General features: G+C 37.7%; 1 protein-coding gene across 15 annotated transcripts in view; it reads left to right on the forward strand.

The window, feature by feature from the left end:
- Positions 1-12: 12 nt before the first annotated feature.
- Positions 13-20,094, forward strand: part of CNTROB (centrobin, centriole duplication and spindle assembly protein) — a 28,033-nt gene continuing 7,951 nt past the window's right edge. Inside the window, exons 1-14 of one of the 15 annotated variants that reach the window (XM_023502752.2) lie at positions 13-138; positions 750-1,001; positions 1,163-1,443; positions 2,560-2,644; positions 2,798-2,903; positions 3,265-3,421; positions 4,115-4,231; positions 4,663-4,779; positions 5,697-5,795; positions 8,534-8,770; positions 9,292-9,438; positions 10,965-11,098; positions 11,336-11,461; positions 11,638-11,791. In XM_023502752.2, the coding sequence (XP_023358520.1) occupies positions 977-1,001; positions 1,163-1,443; positions 2,560-2,644; positions 2,798-2,903; positions 3,265-3,421; positions 4,115-4,231; positions 4,663-4,779; positions 5,697-5,795; positions 8,534-8,770; positions 9,292-9,438; positions 10,965-11,098; positions 11,336-11,461; positions 11,638-11,791 (1,785 nt within the window). In that variant the 5' untranslated portion in view covers positions 13-138; positions 750-976. Of the gene's footprint in view, positions 139-187; positions 1,444-2,559; positions 2,645-2,797; positions 2,904-3,264; positions 3,422-4,114; positions 4,232-4,662; positions 4,780-5,696; positions 5,796-8,533; positions 8,771-9,291; positions 9,439-10,964; positions 11,099-11,335; positions 11,462-11,637; positions 11,792-20,094 lie in introns of those variants that run through there. The other 14 variants (XM_012548729.3, XM_012548731.3, XM_023502753.2 and 11 more) reach the window with 14 other exon arrangements.

Raw genomic sequence — 20,094 nt, forward strand, 5'->3', positions numbered from 1 at the left:
CCCTCGGCCCGCCCCTTTCCCGGGCTCTTTTGAGCTGCCCTGGTTCAAACGGGCGATTTGGGCCTCGTGTGCTGCCGGACTCTCACCGGGGCGGATGGTTTCTGTGGTGCGCGGGCGGGAAGCCGGGTGAACCGACAGGTGGCCAAGCATCCAACTGTTCTTGGAGGGCGGGAGGGAGAAGGGGCCACCCACCCCGGGAGGTGGCAGGGAGGTCTGCGAAAAGAGCGTCTTTCCTGTTGTCAGCTTGGTTAGGGGTGGGAGGGTCCGAGTAGAGGGGAAAGCAGTTTGGGGGGGGCCTGGGCTCCAGAACTAGGTGAGGATGGCGGTCAAGGGCAGCTAGGAAAAATCCTCTCCGCTGACGTTGGCTGAGGAGATGGATGGCCTAGAGAAACCAGGGGACGCACTTCTTCCCAGGAAAGACTGGAGGGTATGTTCAGGACCTTGATTCTTTCTGGGGAGTATACTGGGCCTGTTAGGGATTTATTTTTCCAGGACCTTGATCAGGTCTGAAGGAAGCCGAGCTATATTTGGCATCCTCTTGGGGGTCCCCGCTCTTAGTTTGTTTCACCCCCTGCCTACCAGGAATGCTGAGAGCTCAAAGTGGGGCATCTGCTGCAACGTAGATTGCTCTCCCTGCTTTTCCCATTCCGTATTGGTCAGGAAGAATGGCAGGGTACCTCTGGCCATTATCTTCCTCCTCCACCTTTTCTTTTTCTCTTTTTCCGCTTCCTTCTCCGATTTTGAAACAGGTAAGCTCCCTTACTTTGCCTACTACCTTTACTCTCAAAAGCTGCAGAAGAGAAGTTTCTTGCTCATTTGTGGCCTCTAGAATCAGGAGAATCCGGCAGGCTTGGTCTGGGAGCCATGGTGACTTGGAACAATGAAGTATTCTCGGATTAAAGTCCTGATCCAGGGGGAGTCTTCCAAGTGCATGCACTCAGGGCCAAAGAAGCAGCAGTGATTTAAGCCTCTGGAGATGTCTCAGCAGGCTGACCTCCTGGGTATGAGCCCATTCTGTATTGGGGAGATTGCTGCTACTCCTTCCTAGATTCCATCTCAGCAAACCCTTTTCCTATCCTGTTTTCTTTTTCCCCCGGGCCCCTTTTAAATAGAGCCAAGAGACCTCTTGTTTCCCACTGCCTTTAGCTCTCTCCCCCTCTAGCCTCCATGGCAGCTCAAGTTCCAAGCCCCAACTTACCCCTCGGGCCAGAGGACCTCCTGAGTGATCCCCCAGGGCCCCCTGGGCGGAGCCAAGGAACGTTCTCAGAAGTGACCTCTCAGCTTTATGCTTCCCTACGGCAAAGCCAAAAGGCAGAAGCTACTGCCAGGACCAGCCTCTACCTGGCCTCCAACTCTCCATCCCCTCCTGAGGAATTAGAGGGTCTAGCTCAAGAGCTGAGCCGAAGTCTGTCAACTGGGGTGGAGACCAGTTCACAGAAAAAGGTGGGGCTGGGCACTAGGACTGATGGAAACTCTGATCATTGGATGGATATAGAAAAAAGATAGGATTTTTAAAGAGTTGAATTTGGATTGCATGCTTTAATTCAATAAAGTGTTTCTTACTCTGAGGAAGGTTTGGTGCTAGACAAAAATGAAATACTCCTTTGTCTTATATTTTTTAACATCTTGCATAGATAAGCAGATTTAGGGTGGAGGCCAGGAATTAGGAAAGGATTCCTCCTGGAACTGGAAAAAATAAGAATTCTAAAAAGTATGGTCCCGAGGGGTAAATTCCAGGTATGAATGATGCCCATGGGAAAGTATGAAGCTAGATGATAAAATGCTAGATTTGATGAGCATCTAGTAATGTAGTTTGGGCTGAACAGGAAATTCATCAGCAGAAATTAATGTGAATTACAATATATGGATATGAAATACAAGTCAGATTATTGATAAATTGTAGAAAGTTTTAAATGACAACTTGAAGAATTTACAATTTCTACTAGAGAGATCAGGGAGCTGTTGGATAAATTTGAACAGGGGAGTGACATAATCAGTTATGGCCTTTAGGAAGATAATTTTGGCAGTTTTGTGACGTTAGGTTTGGAAAGAGCAGAAAATTGGAAGCAGAAACAGAATTAAAAAGCTATAAACAATGATATCTTTGGCTTAATGGTAATGTAGGAGGATATGGCCCTGTGTAGAAGGGTGAAGATGTGGATATGGCAGGTGAGGGAAAAGGAATCACTGTTGGCTCATAGAAAGGAGCTAGAGTCATAGCTACTTGGGAAGTATAGTCATGGTGGTAAAATGTGTGGGTCACAAGATAGGACCAGGAGTTAGGGATAGTAAAGTAACAATTTTGAATTTTCAATCTAACAAGTTAATCACAAAACATAGTATTCTAATTGAACTTTTAATTAAAAGGGTTATTATTTCTTATAGAAAAAAAGCTAGTGAGAGAAGTGGCTCTCAGTGGAGTCACTTCATTTATATGCCTTTACTGAGACATGAAAGTAATTAGGTTCTAAAGTTGGAGGTGAGAAAAGGGAAGATAGCATCTTCTTTAACAGGAAGCAGAGTGTAGGAATAAACAGGCTTTGGGTCTCTGCCCTTCAGGGAGGCTCCCAGCATATACTGGAAATGGAAAGTGTACGGGGTCACCTCCAAAGCATGCTTCAAGCTTCTCGGGACACTGCTCCTCGTAAGTGAGCCTGCTTCTCTGGGGCCATAAAAGGGGTATAGCCAGAAGGGCTGGAAGACCATGGAAGGGAAGCAGCAGGGAAGAAGGTGAGGTGGAAAGGACTATTCTTTCATCTTTAAATGGGCTCTGCCCCTGTCCATACCTTACCCCTAGCCCTTCGATTCCTCTGGCTGCTTGCAGGGGATAACCTTATTCCAGGTACTGTCCCAGAAAGGCGAGAAGACTCTTTTGACAGTGACAGCACAGCCACTCTGCTGAAGTGAGTTACCCTTAAATCCCTGTGAGTCATATAGCTGTTCTCTGCTGTGGGATTTTAGTTCTTAAACTATCTGTAACCTCTGCTTTGTTTTTGGCACACAGGCATTCAGCTTTCCCAACTTCTCTCATTTCTTTGCTCAGATTTTTCCTCTCACTGTTAACTTATCTGTGTATAGTAGTAGAGCAGGTGTAATAGAAAGGGCACTGGACTGAATCCCAAGATTTGAGCTCTTGGCTCAGTCTATCATTAATTAGTTAAGGGACTTTGGGTATGTTTCTTTCCTCTGTGAGCTTCAATTTCCTCAGTAAAAGTAATCTAATCTAAAGTCCCTTGTAGTTATAAGTTTCTGTGATTTGCTTAGTACCCGGCCCCTCCAAGAGCTATCTCCACCCAGCTCAGCTCCAGCCCTGGAGGAGTTGTTCCCTCGATACACTAGTATCCGTCCTGGAACTCCTCACTACTTTCCTGATCTGCAGGGACTAAGAGATGCCTTGGACACAGAACATACCCGCCGTAGGGTAAGTTGAGGAATTGAAGAAGGAAAAAGTAGATGAATCATTCCTGAGGGAATAAGAGATGTTGAAAAGAGTCAATGAATGTCTAGATATGTCCAGAATGACCAGATAAATAGGTTCTGGACCTAAACTATAAACTATTTGATGGCCCCCATTTTAACATCCTTTGTACAAGTTGAGAGGGGAAAGAAGTATGAAGATTAAATATACATTGCCCTTCATTTATTTTCTTTTCCCTGTTCCCTCTTCCCTCAATTAGGTGACCTAATTGCCCACATGCCCTAATCTCCTAGATGGGAAGGAAAGTGTGGGGAATCTTCCTTAAGATCTTGCCATGTTTAGGTGATGTGTATATTAAGCTTCTTAGGTGGAACTTGCTTCCCATCTTTCTTATTCCTTGTGTTTCCAAGGACTCCAAGACTATTTCCCAGTGCTCTGGGTGAAAAAAGGAACTCAGAAGTATGATTCTTGAAGGCTAAGAATAACATGTTAGAGAAATAATTGAAGCTCAATCCTAAACCCTTCTTCCCTTTTGTGACTGATTCCTGCCCCATAGTCACCAGGTATCCCTTTTTTAGCCCAAATTGTGCCACCAGAGACCTAGACAACCTTTTTCAGTTTTCATTTTTGCCTGCCAGAAGGCTCTGGGCCAGGATAAGTAAGAAGTGAATGCTATTCCTTGCTTTTTGTCCTTAGCATTGTGAACGTCACATCCAGAATCTACAGACTCGTGTGTTAGAACTGCAGCAGCAGTTAGCTGTTGCTGTGGCTGCAGACCGAAAGAAAGACCTTATGATTGAGCAACTGGACAAGGTGCCAGGGGAACAAGGGAAACGATCTGGAGTACAATATCACCTGCCCAAAACAAACAGGAGAAAAGGGATTGGATTTAGCCATAGTGGAATTGTGGAACAAATGAGGGATTATATTTATTTATGATTTAATTTTTTCCCCTATTACATGTAAAAAGCATTTTTAACATTCATTTTTTAAAATTTTGAGTTCTCGGTTCTCTCCCTTCCCTTTGAGAAGACGAGCAATTTGATATCGTGCAGTCATGCAAAACATTTCAACATTGTTCATGTTATGAAGAATGAGGGCATTATAAACAGGTTTTTCTATTTGTTTATTCTCATATACATGTTAGGAGACAGATTTAGCTACCAATCCAGTCAGAAGACAGACACAACAGTTGTAAGATCTCACCAAACCTTCCCTTTCTCCATCTCCCTTATACTATTTAGACCTTGGCCCGAGTGGTAGAGGGCTGGAACCGACATGAGGCTGAGAGGACAGAAGTTCTTCGGGGGCTGCAAGAGGAACAAAAGGCTATTGAACTTAGTCGAAGCCAACAGCAAGAGGTATATGACCTAGGCATAAAAGTAGAAAGTAAGGAAGTTGGAATTTTAGTCATAAGAAACATACTAGATCTGGGTTCACCTGGTTTAAAAAATATGTATTTTGAGAAACTCTGCATATAACTGATTTCCTTTAAAGCCTATGCATTTAAAAACATAATTCTAAAAAGGGACCTAGAATAGCATCAACTTATACAAGTCTTTCCATAATTCCTTGAATTCTTCAGGATCATCATAACCTTTTACTACATTCCTATGCCAACACATTTTTCAGCCCTTTAGCTGATGGGTATTCACTTTGTTTCCAGTTTTATGCTACCACTAAAAAGTCCTGCTATGCATGTTATTATATGAAATTCCTTATTGTAGGGAACAAGAAGTATCAAAGGTTATAAAGGCTCAAAGGTTCTAAAATTTTTTAAATCATTTTTCTTGCATAATTTCAATCTAGGTCAATTAGACCAATTTTAAACTCCACCAACAATTCATTCATGTGTCTATCATCCCATTAGGCTTTTCAGTGGTGACTTTATCAATTTGATAGTCAATTTGATGGTCAGAGTTGTTTTAATTTTCATTTCTTTTATTAGTAACTTGGAACATTTATTCAGATAACTTTTGTTAGTTTGAAAACGTTTCATTCTTTGTCCATTGAACATGATCTTGAAGCCTTACTTGGTAAGCCTATCACTCCACCCCAAAAAGTAGTAACAGATTTCATTGTCAACATTATCCCTCTGACCTCTTCTTGCTCTATTTGGTATTAAAAATATTTGGAAAAAGTTGGGTGCCCCTTTCTAATCAGCCCCTTGATATTAAGAGTTAATTTTAGTTTGGAATGTGTATATTTTGTGGGTTCTGAGACTTGACCTTCTCATTCTCTCTGAATTCTATTGTCTCTTCTTCTTCCCTGCCTGTAGACTATAGCTCGACTAGAACAGAGTCTAAAGCAGACGAAAGAAGCCCTGAGTAGGGAGCGGGAAGGGACCAACCAACAACAACAGGAGCAAGAGACATTGGTGAGAGAGCCAGACTAATTTCACTTATCTGGGACTCTGATTCCCTGGGAACTGGGCTATCAAGGAAGTCAGGTATTCAGGAAGCTGGTAACCTGATTCTAGGTTCTGACTAAAAAGCTAATATATGAATCAAGTGGTAGGTAGATGATGAGATGATTACTAATATAAGCTAGGAGTTAAGTGTGGGATTTGGTATATATATTAAAGGACTTGTCTTGATGACAGTAGAAGGAGACCAATTTTAGTGGTAAGGAATGTTCAACCAGAATTTCAAACTTAGGCCTTTTGTTGTCTACTGAGATTTATTTGATTTATAATTTGGAATTCATAATAATAATAACAACTCATTTTTATAGGATATGAATATTTAAAAATCCCTTTCTTCACAATAAACTTATAATATAGATAATATAAGTAATATCTCCCCATTTTAAAAATAATTTCTCTGAACCACAGTTTCCATAATTGAATTGTGTAAGGTCATATGGTTAGTAAATGACAGATATGGTACTTAAATCCATTTTTTTTTTTTAAACTGCACTAAGTATGAATGCTATCCAACTAGCTTGCTGGAAAGACATAGGTATCAAGAGGTATTTCCTAAGTATGGGAGATGGGGTTTGTCAATGTACTGAGCCTTGGTAGTTATCTTTTTTTTCCCCCCCTTTCTTTCTTTTTTAATTAATTAATTTTTATTAAAGCTTTTTATTAAAAAGCGTATGCATAGGTAATTTTTCCAACATTGACCCTTGCAAAACCTTTCTTCCAAATTTTCCCCTCCTTCCCCCCTACTCCCTGCCCTAGGTAGCAGGTAGTCCAATACATTAAATATGTTAAAAAAAATGTTAAATCCAATATATGTATACATATTTATACAGTTATCTTGCTTGCTGTACAAGAAAAATCAGATCAAGAAGGAAGAAAAAAAACTGAAAGAAAACAAAATGCAAACAAGCAACAACAGAGAGAGTGAGAATGCTGTGTTGTGGTCCACACTCAGTTCCTATAATTCTCTTTCTGGGTGTAGATGGCTCTCTTCATCATTGAATAAGTGGAACTGGTTTGAATCATCTCAATGTTGAAGAGAGCCACGTCCATCAGAATTGATCATTGTATAGTCTTCTTGTTTCCATGTATAATGATCTCCTGGTTCTGTTCATTTCACTCAGCATCAGTTCATGTAGGTCTCTCCAAACCTCTCTGAAATCATTCTGCTGGTCATTTCTTAGAGAACAATAGTATTCCATAATATTCATATACCATAATTTATTAATCCATTCTCCAGTTGATGGGGATCCATTCAATTTCCAGTTTCTTGCCACTACAAAGAGGGCTGCCACAAACATTTTTGCACATGTGGGTCCCATTCCCTCTAAGATCTCTTTGGGATATAATCCCAGTAAAAACACTGCTGGGTCAAAGGGTACACATAGTTTGATAACTCTTTGAGCATGGTTCCAAACTGCTCTCCTATTATCAGTGTCCTAGTTTTCCCACATCCCCTCCAACATTTGTCTTTTCCTGTCATCTTAGCAAATCCGAGAGGTGTATAGTGGTATCTCAGAGTTGTCTTAATTTGCATTTTTCTGATCAGTAGTGATTGGGAGCACCTTTTCATGTGGCTACAAATAGTTTCAATTTCTTCATATCTTTTAACCGTTTATCAATTGGAGAATAGCTTGAACTATTATAAATTTGAGTCAATTCTCCATATATTTTAGAAATGAGGCTTTTATCAGATTCTTTGGATGTAAAAATAATTTCCCAGTTTATTGCTTTCCTTTTTATCTTGACTGCATTAGTTTTGTTTGTACAAAACCTTTTTAACTTAATATAATCAAAATTATCTATTTTGTGATCAATAATGATCTCTAGCTCTTCTTCGGTTACAAATTCCTTTCTCCTCCACAAATCTTAGAGGTAAACTATCCTATGTTCTTCTAAATTTGTTTATAATATCATTGTTTATGTCTAGATCATGAACCCATTTCGACCTTATCTTGGCCTACTTTCTGCCATATTAGTTACCAATTTCCCCAGCAGTTTTTGTGAAATAGTGAATTCTTATCACAAAAGCTGGGGCCTTTGGCTTTGTCAAATACTAGATTGCTATAGTCATTGACTATTTTGTTCTGTGAACCTAACCTATTCCACTGATCAACTTCTCTATTTCTTATACGTTACCAAATGATTTTAATGACTGCTGCTTTATAATGTGGTTTTAGATCTAGTACACCTAGGCCACCTTCATTTGCTTTTCTCTTCATTAATTCCTTTGAAATTCTTGACCTTTTGTTCTTCCAGATGAATTTTGTTGTTATTTTTTTCTAGATCAGTAAAATAGTTTCTTGGGAGTTTGATCTAAATAAATAGATTAGTTTAGGGAGTAATGTCATCTTATATATTCACTTGATCTATCCATGAGCCCTTGATATTTTTCCAATTGCTTAGATCTGATTTTATTTGTGTGGAAAGTGTTTTGTAGTTTTGCTTATATAGTTTCTGACTTTCCCTTGGCAGATACTATCGACAGTTATTTTAAATGGAATTTCTTTTTTTAATCTCTTGCTGTTGGATTTTGTTAGTGATGTATAAGAATGCTGATGATTTATGTGGATTTATTTTGTATCCTGCAACTTTGCTGAAGTTGTGGATTGCTTCTAATAATTTTTAAATTGATTCTCTAGGGGACTTTGTAGTTATTTTGTAATTAACTTGGTTTTCTGTTGCGGCTGTAGAAGGAAGCTCGACAAGCTTTAGCTCGTAGCTTAGAGCGGGAACAGCAACGGTGTCGGACTCTACAGGAGGAGCGGGATGAGGCACGGGCAGAGCAACTAAATCAGCACAGAGAACTAGAAGCACTCCAAGCTGCCTTGGAAGAAAAGCATCAGGCCTGGACGCAGCGTGAACATCAGCTTGAAGAACGCTGTAAAAGTCTACAAGAAGAGGGCCGGATCCAACTAGAGAGGGAACAGGTAAGGGTAGGAGAGAAGCATTAGCCTGAAGCCTTGGGTAGAGAGCAGAAAGTTATACATAAATGGGGAAAGAAAAGGCAAAGAGACTGAGTACAGAAACTTGAGTTTATTAAGAAGGTGGTGGCAAATGATGGAAAGAATGTGGAAGACAAGGCTATGAGGGAATGGTTTTAATTAGGATGAACAAATTGCTTAGGGGAGTTAGGGATGTATAGTAGTTTGGTTTAAGAAAGAGGCATGAAGCATGAATTATAAGATTTAGAAGCAGAGCACAGAGTATAGAGGTTAGAGTGGGGACGGAAAAAATAGCCTTTGGTTTATTTATTTATTTTTTGCGAGGCAATTGGGATTGTGACTTGCCCACCTTCACATAGCTAGGAAGTGTGTCTTCAGGCAGAACTCGGGTCCTCCTGACTCCAAATCTAGTGCCATCTACCTTCACTGTGCCATCTACCTGTCCATTACCTGTCCAATAACCTCTGAAAAGAATAGAACGTCCTTGGATTTTCCTTTCTCCTCAGGCAAACTCCCAGCGGGACATACAAGCAGCCCGAGAGGCTCAGCAACTCCTATCATCTGTTCAGTCTGATGTGCAGAGGTTAGAAGAGGAATTGGACACAGCACGGCGAGAAAGAGATGCTTTACAATTGGAAACCAGCTTGGTGCAGGTTAGGGATTGGGAAGACTATTGTGATTCATTGACTTTTTCTCTAGTTGAGAAAGGTTTATCTAAGATCAAAAAAGAACTGATTTTCAGTTGCGAAGTGTATATTTCTACTACATTGCCAATGTTGTAGAACTACTACACATACTACTTACTTTTCCTCCAAATATATTTCACTTGAGGGCATTATTGTATCAGTGTTGCATATCAGAGGCTGTTGCTATTTCTCCCACCAACTCCAGCTTTTGATTCATCCAGCCTGGCATTTTGCATGATGTACTCTTCATTTTAGTTAAATAAATGAGTTGGTAATATATAAACTTATCATACTTCTTTCTCAATCTTGAAATAATCAATTGGTTCCTTAGGAGACAAGTAACATGATCTGGTACTCCCATCCCATGGGAGTCTCAAGGGCTTGCCACAAAAGTAGATATTTAATGTTTGTTCAATTTATTAGAATTGGAAGTAAGTACACAGTAAAGTATGTACCTTTATGCAGGTCTAAATCATGGTTTTAGTATATTATCTGTTAATAAGTTGATGCATATTTCATTCCATGTAGACTTATTTTTTAATTCATTTTTAATAGTTAAATTACACACACACACACACACACAATAGCATTTCTTTCTTTCTCCCTCCCCTTGGTGAAGAATGAAAATTAAAACCCTTGTTACAAAAAAAACTCATAATTAAGCAAAACACATGCCCATGTTGACTGTGTCTAAAATGTGCCTCATTCTTTCTGTCAGTACGGTAGGCTATACTCTTCATTGTTGCTTATCTGGAATCATAATTGATCATTGTATTGATCAGCTAAGTGTTTCAAATTTGTTTCTACAGTGTTAATTATATATTTTAAATTCTTCTTCTGCTCAAGTCTTCCCAAGTTTCTCAAAAATTATCTCTTTATTAATTCCTTATTGCATAATAATCATGTTTACATACCATAATTTGTTCAGCTATTCTCCAATTGATGGGGATTCCTACTCCTTAGTTTCTAATTCTTTGCATCATAAAAAGAGCTGTTATAAATATTTTTGGACACAGATTCTTTTCCTCTTTTTTTGATTTTCTTGTAATATAGATCTAATTGTATTTTGGGTCAAAGGATATGCCCAGTTTAGTAACTTTTTGGGCATTGTCCTTTCCAATTTGCTTTCCAAAATGGTATTACAACTCTACCATGAACTGTTGTAGATGAATGTGCCTGCTTTCTCAAGTTGGGTGATTTTAGAAAGTGATTAATCTTTCTCATTTAAAAGAATAATTTGGTTTCAATTTTTGAAAGAAACTCTTGGCTTTGCTTTCCTTATGCTTGGAGAGAGAGAGAGAGAGAGAGAGAGAGAGAGAGAGAGAGAGAGAGAGAGAGAGAGTGTGTGAGTGTGTGTGTGTGTGTGTACACAGAGAAACAGAAATTAAGATTTGTTTTATGTTCTGCCTCTGGCCTCTTTAAACCTCAAAACAGAGGCTGTACCCTAGCTTCCTAGGCCAGCCTGAGTATCCTCTGCATATCCTCATTACCAGGCCCGGTTTGAAGCCCAGCGAGTACAAATGGAGTCAGAGCTTGCTATTTTGCTAGAGCAGAGAGTAACTGAACGACTAGCCCAGGTGCAAGAGAGCAGCCTTCGACAAGTGAGCAGTCTTCGGGAACAACACAGGTATCAGGAATGGTCCACAGTTTTGTTCTTTGCTAGCAGTCTCTCATTCCAGCCCTGTGTTTATGGGCAAGCTAGCTTTTTTCTTTTTCTGATTTTTTTTCCTCTTGTTTTTCCCTTTTCATTCCCAGACTCAGGTCTCTTTCATTTCTGGCTCTTACCTACTTAGAAATTAGAAACTTACAGTATTCCATAAAAGTTGTTTTTATAACTAATTATTTGGAATTTTATTGTTATTAGGAAGCAATTACAGGAGTTAACTGAGCAGCATCAACAGGAACTGTCTAATCAGTTGGATCAGTTCCAGGGGGAGTTGTCAGAGCGAGAAGATCGGCATCAGCAGGTGTCTCAAGACTATGAGCTCAGGTGCTGGCTTTGAGAACCTCCTCAAACTTCTCTTCTGACTTTTGGGTGCCCCAGAATTCTGTTTCTCTTAAAATTTTAAGCATCAGATTTCCTAAGTCCTATTTTGTCTCAAAACCACATTCCCCCAAGGGACTCAAAAGTCTAGTCCTAAATCCCTTTTCCTCTCATTTTCCTAGATTGGCTCATGAGCAGGCCCGAGTACGGGAATTACGTATGGTACACAGGCAGCTAGAAGAACAGCGGGTAGAGCTGGTAGAGAGATTCCAGTCCATGCTTCGGGCTCATTGGGATGAGGCACACCAGCTGCTCAGTACCACAGCCCCTTCTCAGGTAAGCCTTGTCTTTTAGACATGCACAGTGAGCTGAGATCACTTGGATTCAGATAAAAAATATTAAGGCTAATGAGAAGTATTTTGAAGCTATTTTGAGGAAAATCAGATCAGAGAAGGAATAGAACTTGATATTCAGAATAGATATGGTTATGACTGATGGCAGAGAAAAAGCAAGAGTTGCTCATTTCTTCCAAGTAGAGTGATCTTAGTATTTAAAAATACAGAACAAAAGTGGCTAATAGGGAGTTAAAGAAAGAGATAGTTAAAGAATACCTATATGCCCTTATAAATTCTAGTCACTTGAGCCCAGTGACCTATATCTTTAATCGTACTAAAATTAAAACAAAAACCCAAAACTGGTAGATACAATTATTGAGTCATTGACACTGATCTTTGGCAATAGACACGGGATTGGAGAAAGACAAATGTAGTCCTGATTTTCAAAAAAATGGAAAGAATATCAGTTAGAGACCAATGAGATTTACTTGGATTTCTGGCTAGAAAAAGTAGTAGTGATCACAAGAGTCAGTATCAAGAACAGATTGTGCCAGTTGTTATTCAATCATTCATTCACATCCAGTTCTTCCTGACTCCATGGACTATAATATAGCCCTTCTATCTTCTACTATATCTCAAAGTCTTTCGAAATTCATGTTCATGTTTCCATGACACTGTCTATTTTATCCTTTGCTTTTTTTTCCCTTTTCCTTTGCCTTCAGTCTTTCCTAGGATCTGAGTTCTGTTTTCTCATTATGTGGCTAGAGTATTTAAACTTCAGTTTCATCCTTAGCCTTCCAATGAATAGCCTGAATTGATTTCTTTTAATGTTGACTGGATTGATCTCCTTACTGTCTAAGTCTTCTAGCACCAAATTCAAACCATATTTCTTTTTTGATAAAATTTTGAAACTGTTAGATATGGAGAATTTTTGTAGATAATGTAGATTTTAATACATTTGATAATGTCAGTCATACTATTCCTGTGCAAAAAATGTATATTTAATTAGTGAAATAAAAATTATCTAAGGATCCATTGATTATAGAAGGGATAGTTAACTGTAATCATTACAATCAAGAATGTAGTCTTCACTGAACACAAAGTGATCATCAGTTTCAATATCCTTATATAGAATATGAATACATAACAGTGGAATATTATTAGAAAGCAAAGAGAAGGTACAAAGAACAAATGCAGAGGGGAAAGAAAAGAATTTCTGTATCAGGAAGCTCAAGGAACTAGTTGGTCAAAATTGAAGTTGAAGTTTATATAATAACTTTGACATTTTCCACTTTGATTTTAAGTCTAAAAAAAGGAAAATATCTAAGGTTTAAAACTTCAGAGTATAATGATTTAATGAGCAAGGTCAGTTATTGCCAGTCAAATAAGGTCATTGATTCTTCATTGGTCAGAGATAAAGGAGTGATGAACAGAGTTTATTTATATAGCAGAAAAGAGGAATTAAAAATTGGAATCTTAGGAAACCTGTCATTTTGTCAATGAGAGGTGTGTAGCGGTATCTCAGAGTTGTCTTAAGTTGCATTTCTCTTATCAGCATTTTTTCAAAGTTCTCTAAATGAAAAAATGCATTTGACTAGAAATGGCTTTAATTTATTTGTTTGAAAATTGTCTGTTCATATCCTTTGACCATTTATCAATTGGAAAATGGCTCTTATCTTATAAATCTGAGTCAATTATATATTTTAGAAATATTTATCAAAAATGCTGGCTGAAAACATTTTTTTCTTCCCCTACTAATCTTGGCTGCATTAGTTTTGTTTGTATAAAACCTTTTAAATTTAATATAATAACAATTATCCATTTTATAATGTTCTCTAGTTGTTCTTTGTCCATAAATTCTTTCCTTTTCCACAAATCTGAGAGCAAGACTATCCCTTGTTCTCCTAATTTGCTTATAGTTGTCATCCTTTATGTCTAAATCATGAACCCATTTCAACCTTATCTTGGTATAGGGTATGAGATGTTAGTCGATGCCTAGTTTCTGCCATACTATTTTCCAGTTTTCTCAGCAATCTTTGTCAAATAGTGAGTACTTATCCCAGAAGCTGGGAGTCTTTGGATTTATCAAACTCAAAAAGATTTTTTCATGCTAGAACACTGGACCAAACTGATATGACATTCATTTGTAACACATTTTTGCCATAATTCTTTTTTTTTTTCCAATCACCAAAAATCTGCCTTCTTATCATAGCTCAGGCACTTCTCCCAGTTGAAGACAAAAGAAAAAATGAAACTCTTTACAAACATGTGTAATTAAAAACAAATTTCCAAATTGACCATAGCCAAAAAAAAATTGTTTCATTCTGCATTCTTGGGTCCTTCATCTCTATATCAGGAGAGGGAAGTATGTTTCATTATTAATCCTCTGAAATTGTTTTGGTCGTAATACTAAGAAGAATTCCTGGTGCTTTTAAAGTTGTTTGGCTAGACCATATTGTTGTCATTCTATAAATTATCCTTTTAATTCTGTTCTTTTGACCCCCTTTCAGTTCATATAAGTCATTCTAGGTTTCTCTAGGACTTTAATCATTTCTTATGGCACAAATTCCATCACATTTATACACAATAGCTATTCCCCAATTGATAGACAACACATCAGATTTCCATTCTTTGCCATCTCACATGGGTAAAATATTTTTATATATTCTTAGAGTTTGTTTTTCTTAGAACTGTACCCTTCCTTAGTTTATCTTCTCTTTAATTCCCTATTTCCTTTCCCTCCTGTTTCCCTGATTATGTGAGATAATTTTCCCCAACCTTCCTTTCCCTCATTCGTAATGTATTCCTCTCCTATTCTCCTTCCATTCTTCTCTTAAGATCATTAAGCTATAAATAGAACCAAATTACTTCTGTAGCCCAAGATGATGTGTTAGGATTTAGATGGGCCACTTGTATCATCTCCCTATATTTGAATTAAGTAGTTTATTCTTGTTTTGTTACTTAATGTTGTTCATTTATGTTTACCTTTTTTATGTTTATTAATTCTTGTGTTTGAACTTCCAAGTTTCTATTAGGCTCAGGTCTTTGCATTAAGAGAATTCTTGAGTGTAAGTTACAGCTTCTTTAAAAGTCTAGTAGGTTTTCCAGTATTTGGTAGGAAGCCCTTTAACAAAAAAAAAAAAAAAATGCTTGGAAGTCCTCTTATTTATTAAAAGATCAGTTTTTTTCCCCTTGTAGCATTATACCCAGTTTTGCTGGGTAAGTTTTTCTTGGCTGTAAGCCTATATCCCTTTGCCTTTTGGAATATTCCATATTCTCTGCTCCTTTTATAGAAGTGCCTGCTAAATTATGTTTGATCCTGATTATGGCTCTTTGGTACTTGAATTCTTTCATTCTGTCTGCTTGTATTTTTTTCTTTGACCTTAGAAATTCAGTATTTTGGCTATAATATTGTTGGGAGGTTTGATTTTGGATTTTCAAGAAGTGACTGGTAGATTCTTTTACTTTGTTGTCTGGGTTTAAGAGATCTGGGCAGTTTTCTTTTTAATATTTCTTGAAATAGAATGTCTAATCTTTTGTTTGGGTAATGGCAAGTTTTTTTTTTTTTTTTAATAGCTTTTTATTGACAAAACATATGCATGGGTAATTTTTCAACATTGTCCCTTACACTCACTTCTGTTCCAACTTTTCCCTTCCCTCCCTCCACTCCCTCCTCTAGATGGCAGGCAGGCTCATATATGTTAAACATGTTAAAGTATATCTTAGATACAATATATGTGTTTAGATCCGTACAGTTCTCTTGTTGCACTAGAACAATTGGATTCAGAACGTAAAAATAACCTGGGGAAAGAAACAAAAATGCAAGTAGTCTACATTCATTTCCCAGTGTTCCTTTTCTGATTGTAGCTGATTCTGTCTATCATTAATCAATTAGAATTGAATTGGATCTTCTCTTTGTCAAAAATAGGATGTAATCCTTATACAGTACTGTTGCTGAAGTGTATAATGATCTCCTGGTTCTGCTCATTTCACTTAGTATCAGTTCATGTAAGTCTCCTCAAGCCTCTGTGTATTCATCCTGCTGGTCATTTCTTACAGAACAATAATATTCCATAACATTTATATACCACAATTTACCCTACCATTCTCCAATTGATGGGCATCCATTCAATTTCCAGTTTCTAGCCTCTACAAAAAGGGTTGCCCCAAACATTTTGGCACATACAGGTCCCTTTCTCTTCTTTAAGATCTCTTTGGGATATAAGCCCAGTAGTAATGCTGCTGGATCAAAGGGTATGCACAATTTGATAATTTTGAGAATAATTCCAAATTGCTCTCCAGAATGGTTGGATCCGGTCCACCAGCAATGCATCAGTGTCCCAGTTTTCCCACATCCCCTCCAAAATTTGTTATTATCTTTTCCTGTCATCTTAGCTAGTCTGACAGGTGTGTAGTGGTATCTCAGAGTTGTCTTAATTTGCATTTCTCTGATCAATAGTGATTTTGGAACACCCTTTCATATAAGTAATGATCTCTAGTTCTTCTTTAGTCACAGATTCCTTCCTCCTTCACAAGTCTGAGAGGTAAACTATCCTATGTTCCTCTAATTTATAATCTCATTCTTTATGCCTAAATCACGAACCCATTTTGATTTTATCTTGGTGTACGGTGTTAAGTGTGGGTCTGTGAATGGCAAATATTCATATTTTTTTTTCCTCCATTTGTGTTTCTATCTGTTTTCAGTTGTTTTTATTATAAAAATGTTACATTTTTTTCCTTCTAAGTCTTTTGACTTTGTTTGAAATTTGAAAATTGTTGTCTCATGGAATCATGGGCTTCTTTTTGGTCCATTCTAATTTTCAGAGAGTTGGTTGCCTGGACAAGGTTTTTCTATATCCTTTATCAGGTTAGTAATTTTCTTTCCAGTTCTTTTTCCATAGCACTCATTTGTTTTTCCAATTTTCCCCTCATGTTCTCATTAAATTTAGTAAAACATTTTAACATTAAATTTTTCTTTTTTTTTTTTTTTTCTTTTGGCTTTATCTCTTCCTGGAATTTCAGTTGAGTTGTCTGCTCAAGTTGTATTTTTTTCCAGGGCTTTGCTTGTAGATGCTGTTGTCATTCTTTCCTGCATTTGTATCTTGAGATTTCTTGCCACCATTATATCACCTTCTGGTTGGATTCCCTCTCTCTTTTTTTGTTGATGTTTGTTTGCTCATTCTTCCTACTTCCTGACTTTTTTTTTTTTTTTTTAGTGTAACTTTTTATTGACAGAACATATGCCTGGGTAATTTTTTACAGCATTATCCCTTGCTCTCTCTTCTGTTCCGACTTTTCCCTTCCCTCCCTCCATCCCCTCCCTTAGATGGCAAGCAGTCTTATACATGTTAAATATGTTATACCATATCCTAGATACAATATATGTGTGCAGAACCGAACAGTTCTTTTGTTGCACAGGGAGAATTGGATTCAGAAGGTAAAAATAGCCTGGGAAGAAAAACAAAAATGCAAACAGTTTACACTCATTTCCCAGTGTTCCTTCTCTGGGTGTAGCTGCTTCTGTCCATCATTGATCAATTAGAACTGAATTAGATCTTCTCTTTGTCGAAGATATCTGCTTCCATCAGAATACATCCTCATACAGTATCGTTGTTGAGATATATAATGATCTCCTGGTTCTGCTCATTTCACTTAGCATCAGTTCTTTTAAGTCTCTCCAAGCCTCTCTGTATTCCTCCTGCTGGTCATTTCTTACAGAACAATAATATTCCATGACATATACCACAATTTATCCAGCCATTCTCCAATTGATGGGCATCCACTCAGTTTCCAGTTTCTAGTCATCACAAAAAGGGCTGCCACAAACATTTTGGCACATAGAGGTCCCTTTCCCTTCTTTAATATTTCTTTGGGATAAAAGCCCAGTACCTACTTCCTGACTTAAAACTTGATGTTAAGGTTGGGCTCTTTTGTACTTTTGAATAGAAGGTCTGGGCTGATCCTGAGACTGTTTGGATACTGAGTATTGTATTATTTTAAATCAAGATCTCAGTGGCAGGCTGGGGGATCTGCCGGCTTTCTGTGCTTCTACTTCTGACCTAGGACAAAGTCTGATTGCTGTTTTTCTGGTTTAAACTCTGCAAATTCCTGACCTGGGTTTTCATCTGAACAACAATATGCTGCTGTTGGATTTATCAGCCTCTATCAGCCAACTGGAAAACTCTTTCAGAGTGACAGAATTATAGACTTTTTGGTCTGGGATTCCTATCCTTCATAGACTATCTAGATGTTAAAACTAAGACCCTGCTATGCTCCTGAGGTTTGAACTACACTGATGCTATTATCTTCTGAATTTCCTCATTTCTTGGTATACTGCTGATGACCTTTTCTACCGAGAAATACAACCCTCTAGGGGCAGGTGGCTTAACCCAACCTGGATCTGTGACCCAGAAAAGGATAGTGGTCCTAAAAAGTTGTTATTGTTTGGTGTTTGGTGTATACAGGCAAGGATTAGAGGGTGGGGTGAAACAAGCTAGACTTGACCACAGGATGAGGAGGAGAGAGGTTGATGACTTTGGACTCAGAATCCAGGAGCCTGGTGGCAGTTTGCCTGCTTCTTTAACTTCTCCCCTTAAAGACCACGGACTTTTACATATCCTGACTCAGGCTGTTCCTGAGGCCTCCGGGGAGCTATCCCAGACCTTACAGTATAGTATTTGATATCCACAATCTCTCTTTACTTCTTCACTATGTTGTTCAGGCATGAGGTAGACTAATGCAGGGTACTCAATCTATTTTTAAATTTTGTTGTGTCATGGAGCTCTTTAACAGTCTGGTTAAGCCTATGGGTCCCTTCTTAGAATAATGCTTCTAAGTGCATAAAATATATAATATTACTAAGAGAACCAATCATAATGATTTCAATTTATTTTATTTTTAAAATATTTCTAAAAACTCATGAATTCAGGGGAAAGAAACCCTAGACTAAAAGGTCCTTTCCAACTTTGAGATTCTGTTACTCTCTTTTCTGACTTCAGAGTCTTGGTTTCTGAAATCTTCCCTTGTAAAGTTTGATTCACATCTCTCAACAAAAGTTTTTTCCCTGGATTTTTATTCCTGGACTTGGTGAGGTCTCTGGACTTTCTCTTCAAGAATTCCTATTGTAACTAAAAGAAGATCTCTCTTGGTTGCATTCTCTGTAGCACTTTTAACATTAATAGTGGTATTCTTCCACTTCCTATTACAGTTACTCAGGAAGATGAGAGTCTTTCTGATTCCAGGCCCAGTATTCTATCTACTGTGCCATCATTACATATGTGATAAACCTTTTAAAAAAGACTTTCATCTCTTGTTACTGAGAGCATCAAAATTCTTTCTTCATAGAGATCTTCAGCTCCCCTTTGATGTATTGCTTTTCTCTCTCTCTCTCTCTCTCTTTTTTTTATTCCTTTCTTTAGGATAAGGAAATTTGTTTTGCTTACAGTTTTCTTTTTTCCAGGTTTACTATTGTTCTTAAGCTCACCCTTTTTTCCCTTTTGTTTCCCTGATAAGTTTGATGTATTTCTACAGCAAACTGTGCTAAAGTATTCAAGCCTTGTTTGTCCTTTTAAAGGTGAGAGAATAAAGTTCATCTGATACCCATTTTCCCCACTTCTTCCTCCTTTCTTATACTTCATTTGTAAGTTCAATCCATTTCCCCCTCCTTTCTACACCATATGAATTTCTGTTACCCCTTTCTTCTCTTAAAACCCATAGAATAGAACCAGGCCATCTTCAGGAACAGTATTTTTTTTTAAGATAAAAGTTTTTTTCTATTATAATATTAGCATTACATCATTATATAGCCCCTTCCAGTTGCCTTGGATACATTTATCCTCCAAATTTCTTTTGATTCTTGTGTTTGCATTTTAATGTTCCTACTCAGCTCTTTTCATCAAACATTGGAAAGTCTTTTATTGCCTTAAAGATTTTTTTTTTTTCTTAATCTATAGGATTATTCTCACTTAATTTTTCAGGACAAGTTATTTTTAGTTGTAAATCTATGTCTTTTGGAGTATTGTATTCCAAGACTGCCTCTCATAAATAATAAAAGTTAATCATTCTTGTGGGATTTTGACTATACTTTCGTGGTCTTGAACTCTTCTGATTACTGCCAATATTTTTCATTTGACTTTACAAACTTTGGATTTTAGTTCTGACATTCCTGAGATTTTTCTGGTGTGACTGATCTCAGGGATACTCTTTGAGGTGGGAATGAAGGATTGCTATCTCAGGAATACTGTTTGAAAGGAGAATGATGTGCTTGTAATCTCAGGAATACTATACCATAATTCCAAGTTGTCC

Source organism: Sarcophilus harrisii, chromosome 4 (genome assembly GCF_902635505.1).
Source record: "Sarcophilus harrisii chromosome 4, mSarHar1.11, whole genome shotgun sequence".
In the NCBI taxonomy this organism is placed as follows: domain Eukaryota; kingdom Metazoa; phylum Chordata; class Mammalia; order Dasyuromorphia; family Dasyuridae; genus Sarcophilus; species Sarcophilus harrisii.